This window comes from Zea mays, chromosome 3, assembly GCF_902167145.1.
Source record: "Zea mays cultivar B73 chromosome 3, Zm-B73-REFERENCE-NAM-5.0, whole genome shotgun sequence".
NCBI lineage: Eukaryota > Viridiplantae > Streptophyta > Magnoliopsida > Poales > Poaceae > Zea > Zea mays.
Window position 1 is genome coordinate 9,245,739 of NC_050098.1, and position 23,526 is coordinate 9,269,264.

Consider the following 23,526-nt stretch of genomic DNA (forward strand, 5'->3'; position numbering starts at 1 on the left):
GGAAATTTGGCGCTGATAAGACTCGAGTGGAGGCGGCAAGCGAGGCCACCAGTGTTCAAAAACTCTGAAAATTCCCACCTCTCCCTCCCTCTCTCGCGCGTCCGCGCCCGCGCCCGCGGCCTCGTTCAATCCGCCAGCGCTCCCCCGCCCCCCGGTGGTAGCGGGCTCTACGGCAGCGCTCCTCTCCGGTTCCCCTGCGCTCCGCGTCTTCATCTGTGGCGGCCGACGCTCCGTCGGTGTCTCGTCGGACGGAGCGAGCGGAGCTAGGGTTCCGTTTCATGCTCAGGATCGGCGAGATCTAGGGTCTCGATTTCAGGTATGCCCCCCGCCCTTCTCGAATTTACGGTGCCGGGCCGATGCGGGTTGGGACTTGCTTGATCCGGGGTTCTGAACCGCTGGATGTTCGGTAGAATTCAGGGATCACTGGATCAGGATACCTAGGTTTTAGGATTCGGGTCACGTATTTGTTCTCTACTGCTTTGGATCGGGTATGGAACCAAAGTCTTTCCCCCCTCCGTTTGTTTCTCTTGATCCAGAAATAAAATGAGTTCCTAGTGGACAAGTGATATCGCGTTCACTTATTTGTACTGTATTCCGTTGATAGCACAGTGCATGTAAGAGATAGATTGTTTGAAAATCATAACTTATCAGTTGAGTGGCTTTGTGCAAGAAAAATCAGAGCCTGTTTTAAACATACTGTAAAACAATTTGATTGAAATATCGTAGTGCATGGAGGAGCTAGAATTTTGGAAATCGTAAGTTATAATCAACTGCTTTGTTTTCTACAATTAAAACCAGAAATTATGTTAAACACTGATATGTAATTTTAGGACTGTAGGAAGTGCACATTTTCTTTCACGCGCAGTGATGTTCTGGCCACTTAGTGAATAGGACCCTCTCCTGAGTCATGGCATGAATCCAAACCCTTGAAATAAAAGAAAAGAGAAACTTTTAAAAACAGTGACTACATTGAGTAAGGGGGTGTTTGGTTTTTAGTGACTAATTTTTGCTCCCTCTATTTTAGTACCTAAATTGCCAAACATAGAGACTAAAATAGAGACAATCCATCTTTTAATTTATGTGTTTGTCAATTTAGGGGACTAAGGGGGTGTTTGGGATGGCTTCAGGTTCCAACTCTAGTCTGAAGCTGTAGTTTAGAAAATCAATTTAAACAGTTTTAAAAATATATTTTTAATCTAAATAATAAATAAAATGATTTATCTAAATGTCTTCTAAAGGCTTACAACTCCGGCTCCACGATTTTCTAGAGCACCTAATGATCTGCTCCATCAACTCTACCAAATTTTATGGAGCTGGAACTATCCCAAACATGGCCTAAAATGAACTAAAATAGAGAGACTAAAAATTAGTCTCTAGAAAACAAACACCCCCTTAATGATTGTGTTGTGCAACAGGGTGATTGTACTGGATAGCTGCTGCTGATATTGCAAGACAATGAAAGCTCATCAGCAGCAAGGTAATGCATCTGGCACAGGAGCAAAGACCAAATCTGGTTGTGATAAGGTACAAAGCCTGAAAGCTGGTGCACATATCAACAAATCATCAGGTGATGTGTTGTCACTATCAGTTTTCCGTCTTCTTTTCCACCTATTATCTGCTGAAATCGTAATCTAACACAGACCAAAGTCAAAGTATGAAATAAGCGCTTCTTGGTAGATCAACTAAATTGAAACAATTGCACAAACTGTTAAGTTTGTGGCGATATGTCATAAGGACATCATTGATTTTCTAGACTTATCAATAACATCATTTGCAGGCAATGTGGCTGCAAAGCGCAGAAAAGTCTCTCCTTTTGAATCACATACCAAAAGCAAGATAGCATCAAAGACTGACAGTCTTATGGAAGCACCAGCAAGTGATGCTAAGTTGTCTGCTCGGCCACCTAATCACTCTGGAAAGATCAAACTTCAACTTTTCCCATTATATGAAACCATTCAAGAGATTATGCAGCAAGTGAGTACCTCTGCACCTCAGTTTTTTTTGGTATAGCTTAATATAAGCACCATGCCACAAATAGTCCTGTTTGAAGGTTCTTTCTCTCTTATATTTGCATTGCTTATTACTTCATGCAATGTGACAGGAAAAACACAATCCTTACCTTGAATTGACTTTGGCTCCTCGAAAGAAGATGTCCTCAATTTTACAGCATCTGAATACAAAATGGGGCAGTTCTCAGTGTGCAAAAGGCGAGCTCATGCTCTTCCCTAATGATACTAGACTGGACACTATAGGTGGCAGTGCAAAATGGACTCTTAAGGATTCTTGCACAGCTGCTGATGTGCATGTTGCAGTTGGCTACCCTTCAACATTTCGTTTAAGGTTCAAGTTGTTTTCTTTATAGTTATTTTTGTTTGGAGCAAAATGTTTTGGTGGTTCATGAACTTGTCCTGTGGTGTATTTAGGTTCTTATATTCTTAGAATGCAATGTAGGTCGCCACTTGTTAAATGTGTCAACTGTCCTTGAGGTACAAATCACCCTACGCTGTAATTAATTGCATATGTTACACTTAAGTGTGCAGTTTGAGATCAGATGCTGCATGCTATATTTTGTGCTCATGGTCACCACCACTGTCATGTATACCTCGATTTAGGTGTTATATTGGTGTGCCATATGTGCAAGCTTTTTCCAATTAGGGTGATTTGGATCAATGACATACTTAACAAGTTTAGAGCCACATGTGTGTTTAGGAGTTTATTGGGATTTAGATGACATTGCTACTTGCTAGGCAAGTTTATGAATTCTCGGTGTATTTCATTTTTGTGTTTGTATTCACGCAAATCAATTGTGAAAGTTGATGTTTAAATATTATTTTTCTATTATGAAGGTATGGTTGGTTTGGACCTGATTTGAACCAACAAAGTAGTGAACCATCCTTGGCATCAGCGTACTCTGCAGACAAGATTATTGGCAGCAGGCCTCCTGATCTTGTTTTCAATGAACAAAAACATATGGCTGGTTCAGATGAATTTGCAAATCATTTTGTGACACCCTCCATTGTGGATGAAATAAATACATCACAAATGGCGGTGAGTATCAAATTTTGTTGTTTATTGAAACATTACCATTATCTGTACTTGAAGCTGATACCCTATATGATTCAAAAATAGGAGAATCCAAGCAAGGTGGCACAACTTTCATGGCTTGACTCCATATCTAATATTAGTTTTGGAGCACTGTTATCTGAAGCTGCGCCTTCTCAAGACACCAAACAACCGCCTTCACAAAATAGCATTTGTCTCCAGCAGATCCCTCCCACATGTGATTCATTTGATGCTGCTATTGCTTCGCTGATTGCCCGTCAGCAACCAAGTAACCAACCAAAAGTGTTAAATCCATCCCTTTGGGAAGCCGAAGAAACTTGCCATGCATTTCCCTTCCAGAATCAAACTCCACATGCATCAAGTTCAGTTCCTGGCAACAGCTTTGCTGCTATGACCTCATCAGTCTTGTGCGCCATTCCAGAAACTGGCACAGATGATCAGGTACACTTGCCTTGTAATCTTTTGTCTCAGCAGAAACCTTTCTTGCTGCTTATGATCTTTTTGTTTTTGCAGCAATGTGCTACGGATGGTAGGAAAGAGGAACTAAACAGTCAAACATCAGTAGAGGGCGATGGTATTAATGCAAAGCCAGAGATTTCAATGGTACCGGTTATGACCCTAACAACATTGATTTGTTTAGGATGCTTAGACTTCTTTGGTTTTCTGATTACTGATGTAATCCTTATGTAAATCTTACTATTTCTTTCAGCAGGAGTCAGCTGGTGACCCAGAGCGTGAAGCATCTTGCCCCAGACTCTTGGGTGGAACCGACAGTATAGGACTAAGCTCTTTGCTCACTGACAGCCTGGATGCGTTCCAGAAATTCTCTGTTTTCTGAAGCTCAGAAATCCATAAAGAACGACGGGCTTATACAATATGAACTAAGCGGAGGTATATATTAACCAGGTTTCTGTTTCGTGAACAGAACTAATTGTTTTGGGCTTCCTAAGTTATTTCTGTAGATAAAACTCCCCATATCTGTATTGTGAAGTTTTTTATTATCTCTAGTTTACTACTCCATCTGTTCTTTTTTATTTATCGCGGTTTAGTTTAAAAATGTACTAGCTGACGACAAATATTCGAGAACGGAGGTAGTACTAGAAAGAAATATGTATTCTGAAGTTGAAATTTCTTTCGCTTTATCTTAAGGTAGCAAGTGCCTAGCCTATAGGGAGGCTCTGCCAACTGGGCTGTCACCCAGTTATATTTGTCATTGCATCTTGCTGTTAAGTGAACATTTGTTCTTTGGAACATTGATCGGCTGTGGTATTATAGTGCAATAACAAGCGGTAATCTGGCCGTTTTGCTGTAATGTGAGTTGTTGGGTGGTGCGTCTATTTGACTATTTGCTACTCTTTTTTAAGTAAAAAAAGAGAGTAACCAAAAAACGCTCAGTGTATCTCCAACCATTCTCCCTCTCAAATCTCCTTGTTTGTACTTTATATTCATATTTAAATATCTCTCTCTAAACTATCCTTCTCTCTATTTATCACTTCAACCATTCTCCCTATTCAGTCTCTCTATACATTATAACTGATTTATTTGACTTTTATATATCAATTTTTAAAATTTTAAAAAATTCTAATATATTTGTTGTATCATAATACATATTGTTATAAAGTGATAATATAAAAAATTAATTTCACAGTGAAATCACTGATTAAATGTGGGAGATTACTACTCCCCCTCGACGGGGTGCTTTTTTTTCTCTCACCCCGCGTAGGGTGACACCGAACGGGTGCCGTTGAACGGCTTCGACGAGCTCGCCACCCCGGATTCCGTAGGCAGCAGGCGAGGGTGCTCCGTTGGAGCTAGCCTCAAACTTGAACCAACAACCATTCTTGCGTGCTGTACCAGTTGTGCACTACAGAGGTCGGTGTCCTGGCCACATTAAAACTTCTACTTGCTGTTGATGTCGCAATTATTCCTGGTTGCGTACCTGTAGCATGATTGTATCGTTGGGAGTTGTCCCTTTTTAGGACTAGTTTTAGAACCTCATTTTATCTATAAATTTTTATTTTTCTAAAAAAAATAGTGGGAGAATAGAAATCCCTTGAATAAATAAGTTTCTAAACTAGCCCTTAAAATAGAAAAATCTTTGAAACAACACTGAAAGATCACCATAACCGATGCCTCAAATCATCGCATTGTATTGCTACGGTCTGACGAGCGTTAAATGTGAATATTTTACTGTTAAGGAATGTATAACCCTATTTAATATGTGGTCTCTTGAGAGGTCTCTAAGGACATGTACAACCTAAATACTATGTTGCGGTTCTTCAAGCACTAGATACAGCTAAGAAACCCCATCTTACAACCTAATGTATTTAAGTCTTGTATCTTATTCATTAGAACCTCTCAAGATACAACTCATTTATGTGGGTTGTATAGCTAAAACCGTATCTAGACTTAGAGAACTGTGCTAGAGATGTCCCTTCACCAAGATAACATCTTTTGTGTTTTTTTTTTTTGCACTTACCCCGTTGATACCACTTAAGAAAAGAAACATTTTTGTGGGTTATACATGCCCTAAGAGATTGTTTGAATATCTTCATGACTCTCGATACATGTCATCTCTTGGCTGCATTTATAATCCATTGTCTTGGTATTGTATCGTGCAGTCTCTTAACTGTCTTTTATACCTATAAAACCAAACCAAAGTCTTAGAGTTATACATGCCCTACCTTATTCAATTTTAAAGAGGTTGAGGGGATTAATTTTTTTATTTAATTTTAACTCTCAAGAAATTTAATCTTCTCTTGTTCACTTTTTAATCCGCTCATAACCAAACAAACCCTAAGGAAAATGTTTGGATCGCATTGTATTGCAACTAGGTTTTGTGACACTGCCCAGCTGCATATTCGTTTTAGACGAAACTCAGGTCTTTGTGGTCTGACCTGATCTGATCAATCTATTGGTTAACAGTTGTTGGGCCAGAGAGACGTCTGAACAGCGCCCAGCCCTCTTCCGAATTGAAAGCAAAAAAAGGCATGATGACTCGGCTCGAGCGATCTGGAGTCAAACAAGTTTGAAAGAATTCGGTTGCAACTTGCCACGAATCTGGCCTGCTTCGTTTGACCGTCAGATACTGTGGGATCCTATCCTTTCCCTCATTGGATACGCCCACGGGCCACGTACAGACCTGCCTGGAGATCTGCATGCCACGCAGCAACACATGCTTGGAGAGTTGGAGATCCAGTCAGTCAAGTTTGGCGCTCTCAAGTCTGAACTGTTCCTGCTACGCGGCTACGCCATTTAAAAAAAAACAAAAACTCTCCTAGAAAGAGAGATTTCATTATGGTGGCTGACAGGACCATGTAACTGCCGTCTCCCTCCCAACTGACTCGTTGTAGCTGATGCAGCAGTCTCACTCAACTCCTGTTTGGTGAAACAACAACGGAGATTATGGGGTGTTTAAATACATTAGAGTTAATAGCCTAATAGTTAGTTGGCTAAAAAATTATAGACAAATTAGCTAGCTAACTATTTGCTAATATGCTAAAAACAACTAATTGCTGAACTATTAGGTATTTTGTTTGGATGTCTTCAACTAATTTTAATGGAATTATCCGCTTCGAATTTAAAACAGTTGTTTTTTGACTGCTGCACATACAATTTATAGAGATAAAAACATTATAGAAACAGTAGAAGTCAGTATGGATTAAAATCAAACGAACATGATAGCTAACTATTAGCTCTAATACATTCGAACACTCTCTATGTCTAACATGGTACACCGACTAGTTTCCTCCTCATCCTCCAAATAATACAAGTCCATGGCATGCATGATTGGCTAAGCTGGACCTGCCGCCAGTGCCAAACGGCAGGCCTAACTGAAGGACTAGTACTCTAGTAGGTTAGTAGTAGCTTGGTGTAATATAGTATTGTCTCCGTCCCTTTCTTTTTTATTTATCATGTTTTAGTACAAAACTGAAGACAGAGTAGTATATTATATAGAAGGCGCCGGTACGAAAAACAAACATGGGTGTCCAAGGAAACGAGCAAGAACTGGATTTTGGGGTGCTAGCAATCATGAACTGAGCACTCTCTTGCATTGCGGTTCCAAAGTGATCTAGTACTCAACGGGTAATGATGTGCATTGAGCAAGCATCAAGACAAACCGCCAATCTAACGTCTACCCACTGAGCACGCGCCAAAATGTGCTTTGTTCTTATCTTACGGGGCAAAAGTTTGGTGGAGTGCTGACAAATAAAGTAACAGCAGGTTATGTTCTCTCTCTAATTCAAAATACCGGAAGTTTTGGCAAGTTTAGATATATAGTTGTTACTATATATCTTGACATAATTTATACCTAGGTGCATAGCAAGAGTATCTTATAGTTTAGAACGAAAATAGTAATTAATTAATTTCTTGCTTGCAAATTCTTAACAAAGTCACTCACATATGGTTTGTGGAGGTTTTCCCCCGATCTAGTATCTTATTATTATTATTATTATTATTATTATTATTATTATTATTATTATTATTATTATTATTATTGTTGTTGTTGTTGTTGTTGTTGTTGTTGTTGTTGTTGTTGTTATTGTTGTTGTTAATTGAACAATAGTTTATGCTTGAAAATAGTAATCCAATTACTACTACTACTTATATACCCATGCAAAACATACCTTGGACTTTTGGTTTTGACAAATCTATATGTCTCGTTTTAGACTAAACATATATTCATTATTTAACATATGAATATATTTGTATGTATGTCTATATTCATTATTATTATAATTATTATTTCAGTTTTTATATTTGTCGTATTTTAGTTAAAAATAAATTAGCTAGCGACAAATATTATAGAACAGGGGAAATTAATTTCGAACGGATGGATTATTAAAGAGTGAAAACAGATTTTTATTACTCGTTCTCTTTCTTGTCTATTTGTCCGTTGTCCTCTGCTCTCACTTGTCTTGCTTTTAGGAATGGACAAATGTAGACCAACTGTGGGAGTTTAGAGCTCCAAAACTTTCACCGCTACCACACCACTCATATCGTTGTCTGCCTGTGCACGTCACGACGTGCGTATGCATGCCTCGTCTTAAGCCATAAAAACACATAAACAACTCATTCATTAGCCAGCTACAGGGAGTACACATCTGTAATGAGCTGGTACTATGCTAATAAAAATCCGAGCAAATAGGTAATTACATTGAGATAGAGAAATATATACTTTGGGTCGTCCAAGCAAATGCATCCATTCCATTTGCATGGAAACTAACGTGGCATAGCTTGTGATCCCTATGGCGAACCAAATGGACAGATCAACCTTTGTCATTAGCAAAGCTAGTCAAAGGCAACAACACATGATTAGAGCGCAGCGCCCTAAAAATTTGATTTTGATCCCAAATCCCCCAAACCACCCACCGCCCACACAACCCACTCCGGCGCTCCCTCACCTCTCCCATATATACGCAGGCCGGGCGCGGCCACTCCCCCGCTCCTGCCGTCCCCCACCGCAGTCCCCCGCAGCAATCTCTCCTCCTCGCTCGCCCCCGCAGGCCGCGGCCGCCCATCGTCTCCATGGACGGCGGCGGGTACAGCCCGCGGTTCCAGCGCCAGGCCTCCTGCTCCTGCGCCCCCTCCATCTCCCGGCGGGGGTTCGTCCGCGCGGGCTTCGACCTCGACGGCGACGGCGACGACGACGCCGCCGCCGCCGTCGTCTTCCACTCCTCCTCGTCCTCGTCCTCCTCCTCCTTCTCCAAGGCCGACGGCCCGGGTGCGCCCTACTACTACTACTCCGCCGCCGGGGCCCCGCGGCCGTCCGCGCGCGCCAGGCTGAGGGCGCTGTGGCGCCGCGTCGTGCGGGAGAAGAAGCGGATCCTGCTCTGCTCCACCGGCTGCGTGCCGGCGCCGCACCGCGACCGGGAGCCCTACGACGCGTACAGCTACGCGCAGAACTTCGACGACGGCGAGGCGTGGGTGGAGGAGCCCGACAACCTCTCGCGCTCCTTTTCCGCGCGCTTCGCCGTCCCCTCCAGGGTCTTCCAGAGGGTCGCCGTGTAGTGTAGGAACCGCCGTCCCGCTCGCTGGCGGCCGGCGGCCGGCGGCGTCAAGATTTTTACTTTTAATCTCCCCCCCCCCCCCCCCCCCCCCCCCCCCCCCCCCCCCCAACTCCAATTTTGGTCCGGTGAATTCTGAAAACAGAAGCATCCATCCCCATCTGTACATGCATTCATATTTTTTTCGTTCTCGATCAAACTCTGTACTTCGCCGGCAATCAGATACCACAGCACACATGACTGACACACCATTGCTCACAGCAAAATCACGGAAAACATGTGAATGCTACGTTCCACAGCCCCGTGATCTGTTGCTAAATCACTAGAGGTGGGATGAATACTTGGTTTGTTCTGAACTGGCTTGATGAGAAGATTGGTTTTTTTTGTTTTTGTTTTGAATGCTAGTTGGAAAACGCTTGTCAGTTTTAGGAATCTTTGGAGACAAGATCTAAATAAAGGACTGCAAAATTGAAAGTGCCCAGCACTATGTACTAATTGTCTAATCCAGCTAATTGCGTACGATGGGATCGCTTGGTCAAACATGTTTTCTTGGACATTAGGCGAGTGCGTCGCCGCATGTGAAGTTGATCGGAGTCTGCACGCACCACTTTTTCAATGCTCCAAACGCTCGCACGTTTGACCAAACTAAGAAACTGATCTGGTTCATAAGACTACGCTGCCTGAATCTGACCATTTTCAGAAAGAAAGAAAAAAAAACCCACGCATCCCGTCCTTGCCTTCCATCAGAGTGATGTGTGTGGCTCGCCGTCTTCGCAGCGTAGAGTGAAAAAAAGAACCGCAGTGTAGAGTGGAAAAAATGCAGAAGGGGCGGCAGGAGATGTTTTCGTCCTAATCCAACCTGTTGAAAATTGCCATGTGTGTGTTTGTCGTGCTAGGCTGATGTGATGTGAGGTTAGCGTCACACCATTGTTGCTGCTTAACCAATTCTCCCTCCCTCTTCGAAAGCGAGAGGCCACACGCGCTGTATTCTAGAAGAAGCAATCTTGGTGTGCGAGCTCCTCTTCTTAAAGGACAAACGCGCTGTGACCGGACCTGTGAGAAGGGAATCTTGCTGCATTCTTTTCGTAGGCACTTCGTCTTGGCGCACTCCTTTCATACTCTATACGCTGCCATTTTTGTTTAGTCTCAAGTGGCCTCATGTATTGTGGGTTTTTTTTAAAAAAAATAAATGTATCTCGGTTAATGATGGTCAGCGTTTACATATACCGTCGTTTAGCCAGTAAACAATGCGTAGTGGTTTAGGCACTGTTCGAAACCTCTAGAGCTAATTATTAGTCAACTAATAATATATGTTATTAGCTAAGTTAGAGCAACTAACAGTTATTTGATAGGTATAGCTAATAATAATTAGTTGGTCTATTGACTTACTCGTTCTAAATCTCCCAGCTAATTTCAGCAGCTAATCATTAATTTGAGAGGTTCAGAACATGGCCTTACTACGTCCGTTTAATCGTCGTTTATTAAGTTTAAATGACTTTTTAGTCTAAATAATGAGCTAAACATAGTCATTTAGTTCGTTTAAACCCTTAGAGTAACACTGATGATCATTATTGGTGAACAGTATATTTTATCTACACCTTCAAAAGTGCAGGCCACTATCCCTCGTTCCCCGGCTCCCCGCTACTTACACATTTATGATGCAACGATATATGTATGCATGGGATATGGACATATAGTAGCTAGGTACACTATCAATATGGATATGTCAACATGGCCATATGGATACACCGGTATGGCTATAGGGATGGTAATGGGCACAGATTACCCGCGTGCCCACGGGCACAAACCCTATAGGGTGCGGGTTTGGGTTTGGGTTTATACCCGCGGGTAAGGGTACGGGTTTAAATGTGTACCCAATGGGTGTATCTTCGCGGGTATAAAATGTTTAAACCCGTGCCCGTATACCCGCGAACCCGGTATATATATATGTGCTAGAAACCCTAACTCTGTCTCAGCAAACCCTACTCCCGTCTGTTCTCGTTGTGGCGGCCGCCCCTATCCCCAATTCCCCATTCCCCATCCGGCTTCGGCGACGACAATCCCACGCGGCCACGCTCAGGCGGTCAGGCCCAGGCGGTCCAGCCTCCACTCCAGCGCTCCAGCTCCACCGCTCAGCCGCTCTAGCACGGGGCGCAGCCTCCACCGGCGCTCGGCCAGTCGGCCTCCAGCCCTCCACACAGCGCCGCCCTGCCCCTGTCCGGCTGTCCCACGCGGGCACGCGGCCAGCGTCCAGTCACTCCAGCGCTTGGCCTACAGCACCGCTCGGCCTCCAGCAGTCCAGCGCTTGGCGTCCACCGCTCGGCCGCTCCAGCAGACCAGCGCGCGGAGGCCAGGTCGCCAGGACCCAGCGCGTGGTCGTGCTGCGGCAGTCCAGCACCAGTCGTCCAGCGGCAGCGGCACAGCGCCGTCCAAGCTCCAAGGACCAAGGTCATCCTCCCTCGAGCCCTCGATCTCTAGTGTTCAGTGCCAATTTCAGCCTAGAATTTATCTACATTTGGTAATTGGTATGTTAAATTGAATATGTGTGTTCTCTTGTAGTTGTGATGGCAACCCCTGCCAATAGCAGCCAACATGAAGTGTCGCAAACATCTGTTTTGCATGAATACCCTCTGTCCATTGTGGATCATCATGGCTTCCGTAAATTTGTTAGTTCGTTGCAACCTTTGTTCAAATTGGGAACTAGGAACACTATTAGGAAAGATATAATGAGCTTTTACTGGTTGGAGAGAAGAAAAGCTAGGAATTTCTTGCAAAAGATTAGATGTCGTGTTGCTATTACAACTGATCTGTGGGCATATGCGATGTTGTGCACATATCCTGAATCTTATTGTCAAAGATGGATTGGAAATAATTGGTCCTTCTGTTGTGAAAATCAGAGACAGTGTTGCTTATTGGATTGCTACACCTAAAAGGTATGAAAAATTTATGAAAACAGTCCAACTACAAAAAGTTCAGTTGAATAGGAAGTTGTGCTTAGATTGCAAAACAAGATGGAACTCCACTTATACTATGCTTAGTATTGCTATACCTTATAAGAAGGTTTTTGAACGATTGCATAATCTTGAACCCAACTATCAAGTTCCACCAGAAGATGACTGGAAATTTGCTTCTATTGTTTGTGAGAAACTGAAACTATTTTATGAACTCACTGAACTTTTTTCTGGAACAAAGTATGTCTCAGCAAATATTTTCTTCCCAAAAGTATGTGAGATCAAACTAAAAATGAAAGAATGGAGGGAAGATGAAAATGTGACAATTAGAGAAATGTCTAAGGCCATGATAGCCAAATATGATAAGTATTGGACTGATGTTCAAGGACTTATGGCTATTGTTGTTATCCTTGATCCACGCCTTAAGATGACAATGTTGCATGCTTGTTATATTGCTTTGTTGGGAGAGGAAGAAGCTGAGATATATGTTTCAAAGAGTTATGAAGTGCTAACTAATTTGATAAATCAGTACCTATTGCAATCTGATCAAGAGTGTGTGGGTACATCATCTAGTGGCGCTTCTGTTACAACTACAATTAGTGCAACTGCTGTTTTGTCAATATTCAAATCACTTGCTGCAAGTAAAAAGACAACAACCATTGTGAAAAGCAAGAATGAGCTAGATCGCTATTTGGAAGAAGAAACTCTTCCTCATGATGAGAATGAGTACTTTGATATCCTTGGTTGGTGGAAGGTTGCTGGTACTCGTTATCCTACATTGAGGTTAATTGCTCGTGATGTTTTGGCTATTCCAATAACCACAGTAGCTTCTGAATCAGCTTTTAGCACTAGTGGTAGGGTTCTAAGTGAGCATCGGAGCCGTCTCACACCACAAATGTTAGAAGCTTTGATGTGCACTCAAAGTTGGTTTCGTCATGCTCTTAAAGGTAAAGAAATGTGCCTTGCTAATATTCTAAGTGAATCAATTTTCTATATACTAATATGTATTTTGTTTTACAATATAGGTGAAGATAATGTGGATGTTAATAGCTTTTGGTCATGTCTTGAAGACATTGAAGAGGAAATGAAGGAGGATCCTTGTATCGCCTCGGATGATTAGTTTAAACTTAAATTTGTGGTTGTTATCCTATAACTTGTTTGACATTTATTATTGCTATGAACTGATGTCTTGGAAGCTGTAAACTATATATGTATGGAACTGGAGCTGTTGTATGTTTGTTGTATGGGACTATTTGGAAATTGCTTGTGTTTGAAATTATTACTTGTTTGTATGGCGGCCACGCGGGTTTGTTCGCGGGTCTGGTGTACCCGCGGGTGTGCCGTGGGTCTATTGCGCCCGCGGGCGCACCCGTGGGTTTATAAAACCCGCGGGTGACGGGTATGGCTTGTATACAGTACCCGACGTGGGTTGCGGGCACGGGTACGGGTACGGGTTTGCTATTTGCTGGCGGGTATGAGTTTATAAAACCAATGCCCGCGGGTTTTGTACCCGTTGCCATCCCTATATGGCTACACATACGCTGCCTATAAATTCTGTTTGGAAGGATCTTTTTAGCATTAAAAGTTAGCTAGCTAACAGCTATAAACTGAATATATTGGTGGTTGGATGGTGGGTTCATGAGTATACGAACGATTAGCACTTATTAGCAATTTCAAGCTGTATATATCTATACTACTTATTAAGAAGGTAAGAGTAGTCTGCCTTTTTTGTTCTGCCCCACTCGTGTTCTGCCTTCCTCCGGTTCTGCCTCCTCTCTAACCGTACTACTCTGACAAGTGACAACCATGAACCGCTCCCTCCTCCACCCACTCACGCACGCACCCAAGCCACCGTTCTGCTCACGATTTCGAGGCAGCCGACGAGTGACGCTCGCGATTTCGCACCATCTGCCCCTGCCTGCAACGGATTGAGATCCCCGAAGTGTAGGCCGCTCACACCGTCTTCCTCGCTAAGTTCTACGCCCGGGCGAGCCTGTGCTCGCCGCCGCGCTCGACGGTCTTCCGCTCCCTACTCTGCATGGCTCCATCGGCCAGCTCCCTCCACCGCTGCCGCATCACCGCACCTCTGTTGGCGAGCGCCACCACCTCCTCATCCTTCTCCATCGAGGTACCAACGCGCCTCCCCTTTCCTCCCAAATTTCTCCTCCCTCCTCCCACGGGCCAACTTCCTGGCCACCCCTTCGACACTGTCGCCTGTCCACCCCTTGCGCACGTCCAGAGTTGGATCTCTCCTGTAGGAGCAGAGTTCTTGTTCTGGATGCACACCATTTGTTTGAGATAATGCCCTGTTGGATGCTCCAACTTCTTTTTCTTTGAATAATTAATGTGCTCAATGTTGAAAGAAAAAAAGAGAGGGAGAGGAAGCAAGCGGCTGGGCGCCCCAAGCCCCACATGGTGCAGCGAGGTCCACGCTAACAACTTCTCGACCTTGGCCTCCCACGGCTCTGCAGCATTGCCGCGCGCCGCCGGCCGCCACTCGTCGTACTGACGCGAGAAGGAAGATGCTCTAGGAAGTTGGGGGCCTGGCTAGGGACAGCCTGTGTCCCGCCGTGGGATCGGTGGGAGAGGGGGAGGCAGCCATGTGTGATCTGGTGGCCCGCACGGGCCGGCACCTGCAGCGCTACGAGAACGGCCGTCGCCTTGTGGCCGGGTGCATACCATTCAGATACATGGATATTGATGATGGAGCTTCTGATGATGAACAAAAGAAACTTGTTGAAGTTCTCATGATCAGCTCACAAAGTGGACCGGGTCTTCTATTTCCAAAGGGAGGCTGGGAGAATGATGAAGCTGTTGAAGAGACAGCTGCAAGGGAAGCTATCGAAGAAGCTAGAGTGCGAGGAGATTTAGTGCAACTGCTGGGGTTCTACGATTTCAAGAGCAAGCAGCCCGAAGCAACGTGTAGAGCCGCAATCTTTGCTCTGCACGTGAAGGAAGAGCGAGCATCCTGGCCAGAACAGAGCACCCGACAGAGGAGCTGGCTCACAGTTCCCGAGGCGGCGGAGCGGAGCTGCTACCTGTGGATGCAGGAGGCCCTCGTGACAGGCTTCTCCTCCTGGCTCGAGAACTGGAGAAACGGTGGTGGCGGCGGCTGCGTGGACCGAACTGAGAGATGACACCACCTTAAATCATCAGGGGGCCCCGGCGGAGAAGCCATGTGCTATTTGGCGTTGTATCTTTGCTTGGACTAAAATTTTCTTCCAGAGGCTGACTGGCGTACATGCATGAGGGATCTCTGATGCTTGGTAGCTTTTGTTTACTTTGTCGCTTTATTACACCGTCTTCAGGATGACAGTCTCCTCAGCTGATGATGACCCGAGGGATGTTGGAGTTGTAAGCTGCTGATTCTTGCGGTCGCCAGCTATATTTAACTGTCTTGTATTGAGCCTTGAGACAAAGCAAGCTTTGTGTATATCAAAAAAAAATGTGTTCAATGTTTTTATTCACTGCTCTGCATTTGGAATCAATATGCTCCTACTTCTTTTTCGATACATGATGGTTCCAAGTTCATCGATTTTACATGCATGTGCTTTTTTCAGATGACCAGGTAGAGAAATATGTGTATCTGAACTTGTCATATTTCTTCCTCTCCTTTCCTAGGTTTTTTTTGCCAAAAGAACAGAACGACCACACTCACAGTAGCTTTTAGTAGAGAATTTGAGATAAAATTGATCTTCCTGTTCCCTGCATTTATGGTTCAGTTTTTTCACAGCCTATAATATTTCTTCGATGTATTGTTGTTCTGCTATCACAAGGAAAGTTCTCAGCTGATGAAATTCTTGAACTTATACTGGGTCACTCCAATTTTGTATCGACAATAACATGCAATGAAGTTTATGAGTATCCATATGCTTGTAACACCACAGGGGGATGCTACAGCCAGCTCCAAGTATTTTGAAATTAGTTGATTTTTCTTTCATGGAAGAAAATAAGGCAGAAATTGCTATTGCAGAAAAGAGAAGAGTTGAAACCATCAGATTACTAAGGGTACTGTATGATATTAAGAGCAGACAACAGAATAATAGCCAATTGAGTGGATGAAGAAAATTAGTTTTCTTGCTTTTGTCTGTTTATGGTGCAACCCTTAGTGAAACAGATTTGGAGTTATTTCACCTTATGAATGAGATATAGTCACCCGTGTGCCAAACCATTACTGAAGTTGATCATCTGTGGGGAGCTTCTGCTCTAAAATTTCAGAATCGAAGGTTTTAGTCCTTAAGGTAAATTCTATACTTATCTTATTTAGTCCAGTTGACTTCCTGGATCTGATAGCTGCTTGGAGATTTGAATATTTGTTTATGTTTGATATGCTTGCTTTGCATTGTAGGTGTTGAAGAAGTGTGTTTAAAATAACTTGCAAGAATTTTAGAATAACTAAAACTATGGTTTGTGATACTCCCTTTGAGTGTCCTTACCTCTTTGATATATGATATACTGTCACTACATAAGCACACATATTTCTTGTTTTTTAATCCATGGCGAACACTTGTATCCGGATCGTATTTATTATACAAGTATAATATCCATTTGAAGGAGAATAGGATCATGTATCTTCTCTTAACAATATATCTTGCCAATTCATGCTTGTAATATGCACTTCAGTAGGTAACTTCTGTCAATACCACTTTCTAAGAATTAGAGATTGATCTACTTATAACACATTTCCCCCTTATTCATCATCGTCCCTTTTCTATTTCAATGATTACCTATAATCCTTTTCTATCTCTACTCTTTATTATCCTTTCTTATCTATTGATATTATGAATACTCAGTTACTGTATAGCATCTTCTTTGTTGATAAAACATATGTGCAGTCAGTTCTTTATGTAGAACATGTCTTAACTAATTGCTTTCCTGCAGATTTTTCATCACCAGCTCAATAAGATGAGGAACATTTTGCTTTAATTGGTTTGATCTGTCGTGGTTGCTTGTAATTTGATATGAGCAGGAGGCAACTAATCAACAATGTTCAGTGTGCAGGGCCACACCACACATATGGACTGCTTCAGTTTGTATGTCAAATCTGTTTTCCACAAAGAAATTGTTTAAACAAAATGATCGCATCACAGAGAGGATGGGACAGTGATGAGGCTTTCAGGTGGTGGGCATAGCTGCTTTCGGGATAGTGATGAGGCAAGATAAAGATTCAAACAGAAGTTCTAGGAGAAGGCTGTGGAGATAGATGATCTATGTTGAAAGGATGGTGCATGGTGGGGTATTAAAGGCTGCATGCAAGACAATTTCAACCATAGCAATAAGGTCACCTCGCACAAAGAGCATTTTCAGAACAGTAGGCTCGTGAAATATATGTTGGATATGTATTGGGAGCTTCGTCCTGTTACCAGTTCATCCTTAACACACCTAACAAGGTATGACCCAGCTCATCCTTAACACACCTAACAAGGTATGACCCAGCACGTGCAGTTGACCCAATCATTGAAGATGGTCACTACACCTTGTTTCGAAGCCTAGCGAGATTTGACGCCTCAGTGTTCAATTGTTACACGCAGATGGTATTTGTGCAGATACCAGGTTTAATGTTGAGCACAGACAATGTTTAAAGATTTTACGTGTTGAGGTTGTTTTACTTTTGGCCAACTGTTGATAGTCTTTTTTGTACAAAAGTGATGCATTGTACTATCATATATAGAAGTTTGCATGGTATTGATGGTTCCAATATAGTGATGAAATAGGTAGATTAAAATATAAAAAATTATGTATGGCTAGGATCACAAATGAATTACGAAACTTTTTCTTATAACAGTATAATACACATTTGTATATAGGGTATTGTTGTATTACATATTCCCGTTGCAACGCACGGGCACTCACCTAGTAGCTAATGAAATCAATAGTAGTCTACCAGGTAATATTTAGAAGATTTATTAGCAGGTTTATTTGAATCCGCTGATATTGATTTTTGGTCGCTAACTTTTAGTGTTAGCAGACTCATTGGATTCTTCTACGTACGTTACAACCTCGAATTTGTTGGTGTGCTTTGGAGGCTTGGACAGTGTACACGTCATGAACTCTGTATAGTTTCCAAATTGTCGATCCGGGCCCGGCATATATGTGAGAGATCGATCTTGTAAATTATAGCCACAGTGTCTTTGGTGATTTGTACGTAGCTGGAATTAAGTAGAAGAATTGTTAAAATGGTAAGTACTAGTTATTAACTTGCCTTGAAATGAACTAGCTGACATTGATTTGTCCTGGGATCGGAGGAGAGACACAGAAACCTAAAAGAGTTAGCAAAGACAGAAGTTGCTAGGAAGCTTAGTGATATACATACATACATGTACACCAGTGGCTTGCGCGCGCGGCTGGCCTTGGCAATTGCCGTCATGGATTATTTGCAGTAGTACCTGTGTGCCACATTGGTTTGCATGTGACATACATGTACCCCATGAGAAGACGACGATCCGTGATTAATTAGTTGAGCGCAGGTGGTCATCATCAAGCAGCTGCGTCCTGCGTGTCACATGCATGCATGGGCCCACCAGGAGTGTCCGCCGCTGTTGAACGTTGGTTGCGTGCATCAGCAATTAGCGTGGCGCCATTATCCATGATTACCTAGGAAAGATCCAGGCCATTTCCAGCTTTAATTTCCTTTCCCCGCCGCCCACCCCCTTTCGCTTTATTTTTCATCGCCAGCTGCTTGTGACCCATAAAACAATTAATGGAGTCTGATCCTATTTTAAGACCAGGCTAACATCGATCGATCCTTGGTGGCCTTTTACACCAATCCAGGGAACGTACCTTCATACATTCTATAAGTTATAAAACATTTTAGCTTTTATATATAGTCATTTTACGTATCTTTTATAAACTACTTTGATATACTCTATCTGTTTTAAAATATTATTCGTTTTAATTCTTGGTTTTTATGTCCATATTTAACTAGATGATGATAAATATATATACTTATACAGTAAAAATGGTTGGTGTAGAGATAATTTGGTTGCGCGAGTTTTATAAAGTTTAAACTGTTGAACTAAACCGGTAGTAAGAACTAGCTAGATCTTGCGTGGAGTAAGAAGTACATGCTGCAGGCCTGAGTGGCGACACCGGCACAGCCAACGTTCCGAGTGATCTCATTCTCATCCCATGCATGCAAAGTCTGTATGCATGCATGTGATCATGTGAGCTAGATGGTGCATTGCTGTTGTTTAAGCACTGATGAATCTGCGCTTCGTGCCCGCCGCTGTGCCTCTTTGCTTGCATCGGATACCTTAAAAGAAACTAAACTATTCTCGCTGGACGACGGCTTCTTGTGGGCAACACGTTAGTCGACAACGATTCGGCCGCCGCCTGCACACACCGCCGGCCGGCATCGTCCGGCATCGTCGACCTAGTCCAGGGCCAGTTTGATGGCAACGCCTAACTGTGTTTAGCCAGCTAAAAGCTAATAATCACAGTCTCTCTGAACTTTAGATGGAATTAACAGGTGTTCTATCAGCCAGCTAGCTGATCGACCTCATCTAATTTACGCTATTTTTTGTTTAATCTTAGCTAATAATTAGTTCCAGCTGACTCATGACGGGTTCAGACGATGCACTATTCATGACGGATTAATTCAGCTGATTGATCGATCATGACGGCTAACTGTGTAGGCTTTTAGTTTATGTGCACTGATCTTGAGATCATACGGGTTCCGATGCACAACAGTCAACAGTTTCGTCTTTGGGCGAATTAATGGTCTGAAAATGAAAACCATCTGGTACATGTAACTTTGTTGCCGTTCAGTTTTCTGTGTTACTGAAGAACCGTCATGATCAATCATGCAGTAGCCTGTTTGGTTGCCTAGATTTTCTTAATCCAGATACAACTTTCAAGCTACTACCTATTTATTCTGGCAAATTTTTTTTATTTTGTATATATATAAATTAGTCGGATTTAATGCTCTCTTCGGTTTAAGTTATAGAACGTTTTGGTTTTTATGGATGTATAACATTTGCTACCTATTTAAATATGGATTATATCTAGATATGCAGTTGAAACAATGTATCTATAAAAAGACAAAATGTCTTATAATTAAGAACGGAGCTAGTTTCCTATATTCTAACGTGATGCTATTTTAGAATTGTATGATGATTCTTGTTGAAGGCGGGAGTCAAAGGGGAGTACACTACATCTCATGGAGGAGACCTGTAAACAGACTCGAACTGATCGACATTACAACAGTTCAGCCAAGCCAATTAGGTTGTAGGTGTCGGCTGACTATGGTCGAGTTTGGTACTTTAGTCACTTTTATATCAAAGAATCTCTACTAACTATTAAGAGTAAAGTGTAGACTGCCCCCGCCGCGGTTCTTCTCCCGCCCGCGGATCACGCGCCCGCCCGCCACCCCCGCCGCGATTCCGCTCCCGCCCGCGGATTACGCGCTCTCCCCTCCCCCCTCGCCGCGATTCTCCTCCCTCACGCGCCCGAGCGCGGCGAGGTCGAACTCGGAGAAGAAGGGGCCCTGCAGGGCGGTGTTGACGCAGTGCACGGCGCAGAGCTTCCCTTCCTGCACCTCGTGGTAGAGCAGCCCGTCGTTGCTCGCCGCCTCCCTCACGCGCCCGAGCCCCCCCCCCTTCACGCGCCCGAGATATGCAGGAGGAGGGGCGATGCCTTCAACCTCCTGCCACAATCTCCTCGACCTCGCCGCGGCCGACGAGGTGCCCCTGTCGTCGCCAACGCCGCTCCGCCTCCCGCGCGTCATGTCTGTCGCGTCCCCGGTCTCACCCACCTCGCCGCCCGCGCCCGCCACGCCGCGTCATCGTCTCCCACCGCCTGCCACTCCGCGCGTCGCCCTTCGGGTTCGCCTTCTCCGTCGACGCCGGCACCGTCGCGTACCAGCTCCGCTCGGGGCTGCCCGCCAACGCGCCCGTCCTCCACATCGGCACCCTCCCAGCCGAAGCCGCCTCAGATGAGCTGTCTGACTACCTGCTGGCCAATTTCCCGTGCCTTCCCGTGTACCTCCCCTTCGGGATCGACATGGGCCAGCTCAGATCGGTGGTCTCGGCGCCGGAGACGAAGGATGTGGTGCGGCGGGTGACCGAGGCGTACAAGGGACGACGCATCATGGTCGGTGTCGACGACGCGATCTGTTCAAGGGGATCGAGCTCAAGTTCCTGGTGATGGGAGCAGCTGCTCGTGGAGGACGGGAGCTCCGCGGCCGCGCCGTGCTCGTGCAGATTGCCAACCCTACGCGCAGCGAGGGGCGCGACATGCAGGGCGTGCAGGACGAGGCCAGGGCCATCAGCGCCTGGGTCAATGCGCGCTTTGGCACCCCCGGGTACACGCCGATCATGCTCATCGACGCCCTGGTGACGCCGCAGGAGAAGGCCGCCTACTACGCGGCTGCCGAGTGCTGCGTCGTCAGTGCCGCGACGGGCTCAACCGGATCCCCTACATCTACACGGTGTGCCGGCAGGAGAACACCGCGCTCGGAGACGACTCGCCCAAGCGGAGCGTCATCGTGCTCTCGGAGTTCGTCAGTTGCTCCTCGTCCCTGAGCGGCGCGATCCGCGTCAACCCGTGGAGCGTGGAGTCCGTGGCGGAGGCCATGAACGCAGCGCTGCGGATGCCGGAGGCCGAGCAGCGGCTACAGAAGCACTACAGATTCCGATGAAGTGCTTTCAGGTTATCATGCTCCACTGATAGGCTGACAGAAGTTATGGTTCTTCAGATTCTGGTTTTCTTCAAACAAGGTTTGCACCTCTTTCTTAGCTTTCAAGGACATCCCTTTTTGGCCAAAAAAAGATAACGGCCTGCAACACCATGCAGCCTGATGATTTCAGGGAATGTAATTCACATTGTTTATTGAATTAGAGTGAACACTTTTTAAGCGTTTTCTAAGTAACAACCAACTCAAAAGAAAACAATGGAGCTATTGTCAATGCTTATCCCAAACCACAGTCCAGTTTTTCTCTGGCAGTTTTGAATTTACACTAACAAGAGATATAATGAAATATATTTTCTTGTATAGAAAAAGAAATATGATGTTGTTCTCTTCCTCCGTGCAGTTAACTGCTACCCTGGCCACAATTTTCTGTTACTTTGCAGTTTATTTCCATTCAACATGAGTCATGTTGTTTTTTACTCTTCATACAACATTTCGAGTTGCCATGATTTCAATGCAACTGTCTTGTGCTTTCAGCCTCACATAGCCATAAGTCCTTTTTCATGCTTTTGAGTTGTGAGTATTGACCAGAACTAAATGCCTCCTCTGTCGTTGCACTTTGGGCACAGGGATAAGCTAGAGCTTAAAGCCGTGAAAGACGGTTCTGCAAGCTATGCTGCTCTGGAAAAGAAAGCAGAGTTGTATGAAAAGTTATCCAGAGGCGAGCTACCTGATGAAGAAAACAAAAATGGTACTATATTCATAGCATCTGAGCATTTAGTGCATAGGCATACAACACGATGAATATGAATTGAGCTTTCAATATAAGATATTGAAATTTTAGGTGCTGGGTTATTGTATACCAGTAGGCACATGAAACGGAGCAGTCCTAGGCTATGCCAGGGCCAACATATTTTTCATGTTGTGAGGTATTGTTCATGGTGTTCTTAGGATTAAATTTGTTATTTAAAGATAAGGTTAGATTGAGTTGATTCCTTGATTTTAGAGAATGGTCTCTTAAAAGACAAGTTACTCATCCATGTGAGGATGGAATTCTGGTTAATCAATAAATGACAAATAAGTGGATCTAGACTATCTCCTTATCTATTCCTGTCCTTGCGGTGTAGTTGATGGGAATCGGCATAAGTGCACTGCTTGGATTAAGGGCCATCGAATTTATGCCCTTGACATACTATCTTTTATGTTCAGACACTTCATTAATTTATTAGGTACCTGATTTGAGATCTCAAGTAAAAAAATCCATGATACCTATTGTTTGATACTTGCTTGATACAAGTTTCGGACAATATTCATGACATGGTGAGATCAGTGAACATCATTGCCAATAGCCCAGTAGTGATATCAATATATCACTGAACTTCTTGGCTTCAGCACATTTTCCTCTCTTTGTAATATATTATTGAACTTCTCGACTTTAACACCTTGATTTCTCGTGGCGATATAATGTGGCCGCTTTGGATTTTGTACAATGACGTGTTGTGACCTTTTGATTGACTTGCACGATGTGGTACATCTGCAGGGAAGTTCATGAGGAAGTAACTGAGGCAAGGCAGAAGGCCTCAACGGTAAGATCTCGACGACAAGAGCAGGATGCTGCTCGTCGAGAGAAACTCAGCCAAGCTTACCTGAAGAAACGGTTAGAGAAGTTGATTGCTGAAACACAGGTCTCTACTAACTATTAAGGCATTAGTGTAGACTGCCCCCACCTCCCCTCTGCCCGTGGCAACCCCCACCCACCCGCAAACCCCGCAAGCAAGCCGCCGTCTTCCGCCCGCAAACCCTGGAAGCAAGCGCCGTCTTCCGCACGAAAACCCCGCAAGCAAGCAGTCGTCATCCGCGCGCAAATCCTGCAAGC

General features: G+C 44.1%; 3 protein-coding genes across 4 annotated transcripts; all 3 read left to right on the plus strand.

Annotated features, from left to right (window-relative positions):
* Window positions 1-16: 16 nt before the first annotated feature.
* Window positions 17-4,373, plus strand: LOC100278472 (uncharacterized). 2 transcript variants are annotated; one of them, NM_001151742.2, is made up of 8 exons: window positions 17-316; window positions 1,416-1,567; window positions 1,778-1,974; window positions 2,102-2,340; window positions 2,847-3,048; window positions 3,130-3,504; window positions 3,577-3,666; window positions 3,773-4,373. In NM_001151742.2, the coding sequence occupies exons 2-8, from the start codon at window positions 1,456-1,458 to the stop codon at window positions 3,899-3,901; spliced, it is 1,344 nt and encodes a 447-aa protein (NP_001145214.2). In that variant the 5' UTR covers window positions 17-316; window positions 1,416-1,455; the 3' UTR covers window positions 3,902-4,373. The 2 variants fall into 2 exon arrangements, with proteins under 2 accessions (NP_001145214.2, NP_001394455.1); NM_001407526.1 differs by having other exon boundaries at window positions 3,776-4,373.
* A 3,973-nt stretch (window positions 4,374-8,346) lies between these two features.
* On the plus strand, window positions 8,347-9,562 carry LOC103649664 (uncharacterized). The gene has a single exon (XM_008675396.4). The coding sequence runs from the start codon at window positions 8,593-8,595 to the stop codon at window positions 9,073-9,075; it is 483 nt and encodes a 160-aa protein (XP_008673618.1). The 5' UTR covers window positions 8,347-8,592; the 3' UTR covers window positions 9,076-9,562.
* Window positions 9,563-14,519: 4,957 nt separating this feature from the next.
* Window positions 14,520-15,447, plus strand: LOC103649665 (nudix hydrolase 16, mitochondrial). The gene has a single exon (XM_008675397.4). It carries the CDS (start codon window positions 14,623-14,625, stop codon window positions 15,157-15,159), a length of 537 nt encoding a protein of 178 aa, XP_008673619.1. The 5' UTR covers window positions 14,520-14,622; the 3' UTR covers window positions 15,160-15,447.
* Window positions 15,448-23,526: the final 8,079 nt, after the last annotated feature.

Excerpts from the sequence above, each read along its gene's own strand:
- LOC103649665 (XM_008675397.4), top strand. The coding sequence starts at position 14,623 with ATGTGTGATCTGGTGGCCCGCACGGGCCGGCACCTGCAGCGCTACGAG.
- LOC103649664 (XM_008675396.4), top strand. The coding sequence starts at position 8,593 with ATGGACGGCGGCGGGTACAGCCCGCGGTTCCAGCGCCAGGCCTCCTGC.
- LOC100278472 (NM_001151742.2), top strand. The coding sequence starts at position 1,456 with ATGAAAGCTCATCAGCAGCAAGGTAATGCATCTGGCACAGGAGCAAAG. Across the intron at positions 1,568-1,777 it reads ACATATCAACAAATCATCAG|GCAATGTGGCTGCAAAGCGC; the intron begins GTGATGTGTTGT and ends CATCATTTGCAG. Across the intron at positions 1,975-2,101 it reads TTCAAGAGATTATGCAGCAA|GAAAAACACAATCCTTACCT; the intron begins GTGAGTACCTCT and ends GCAATGTGACAG.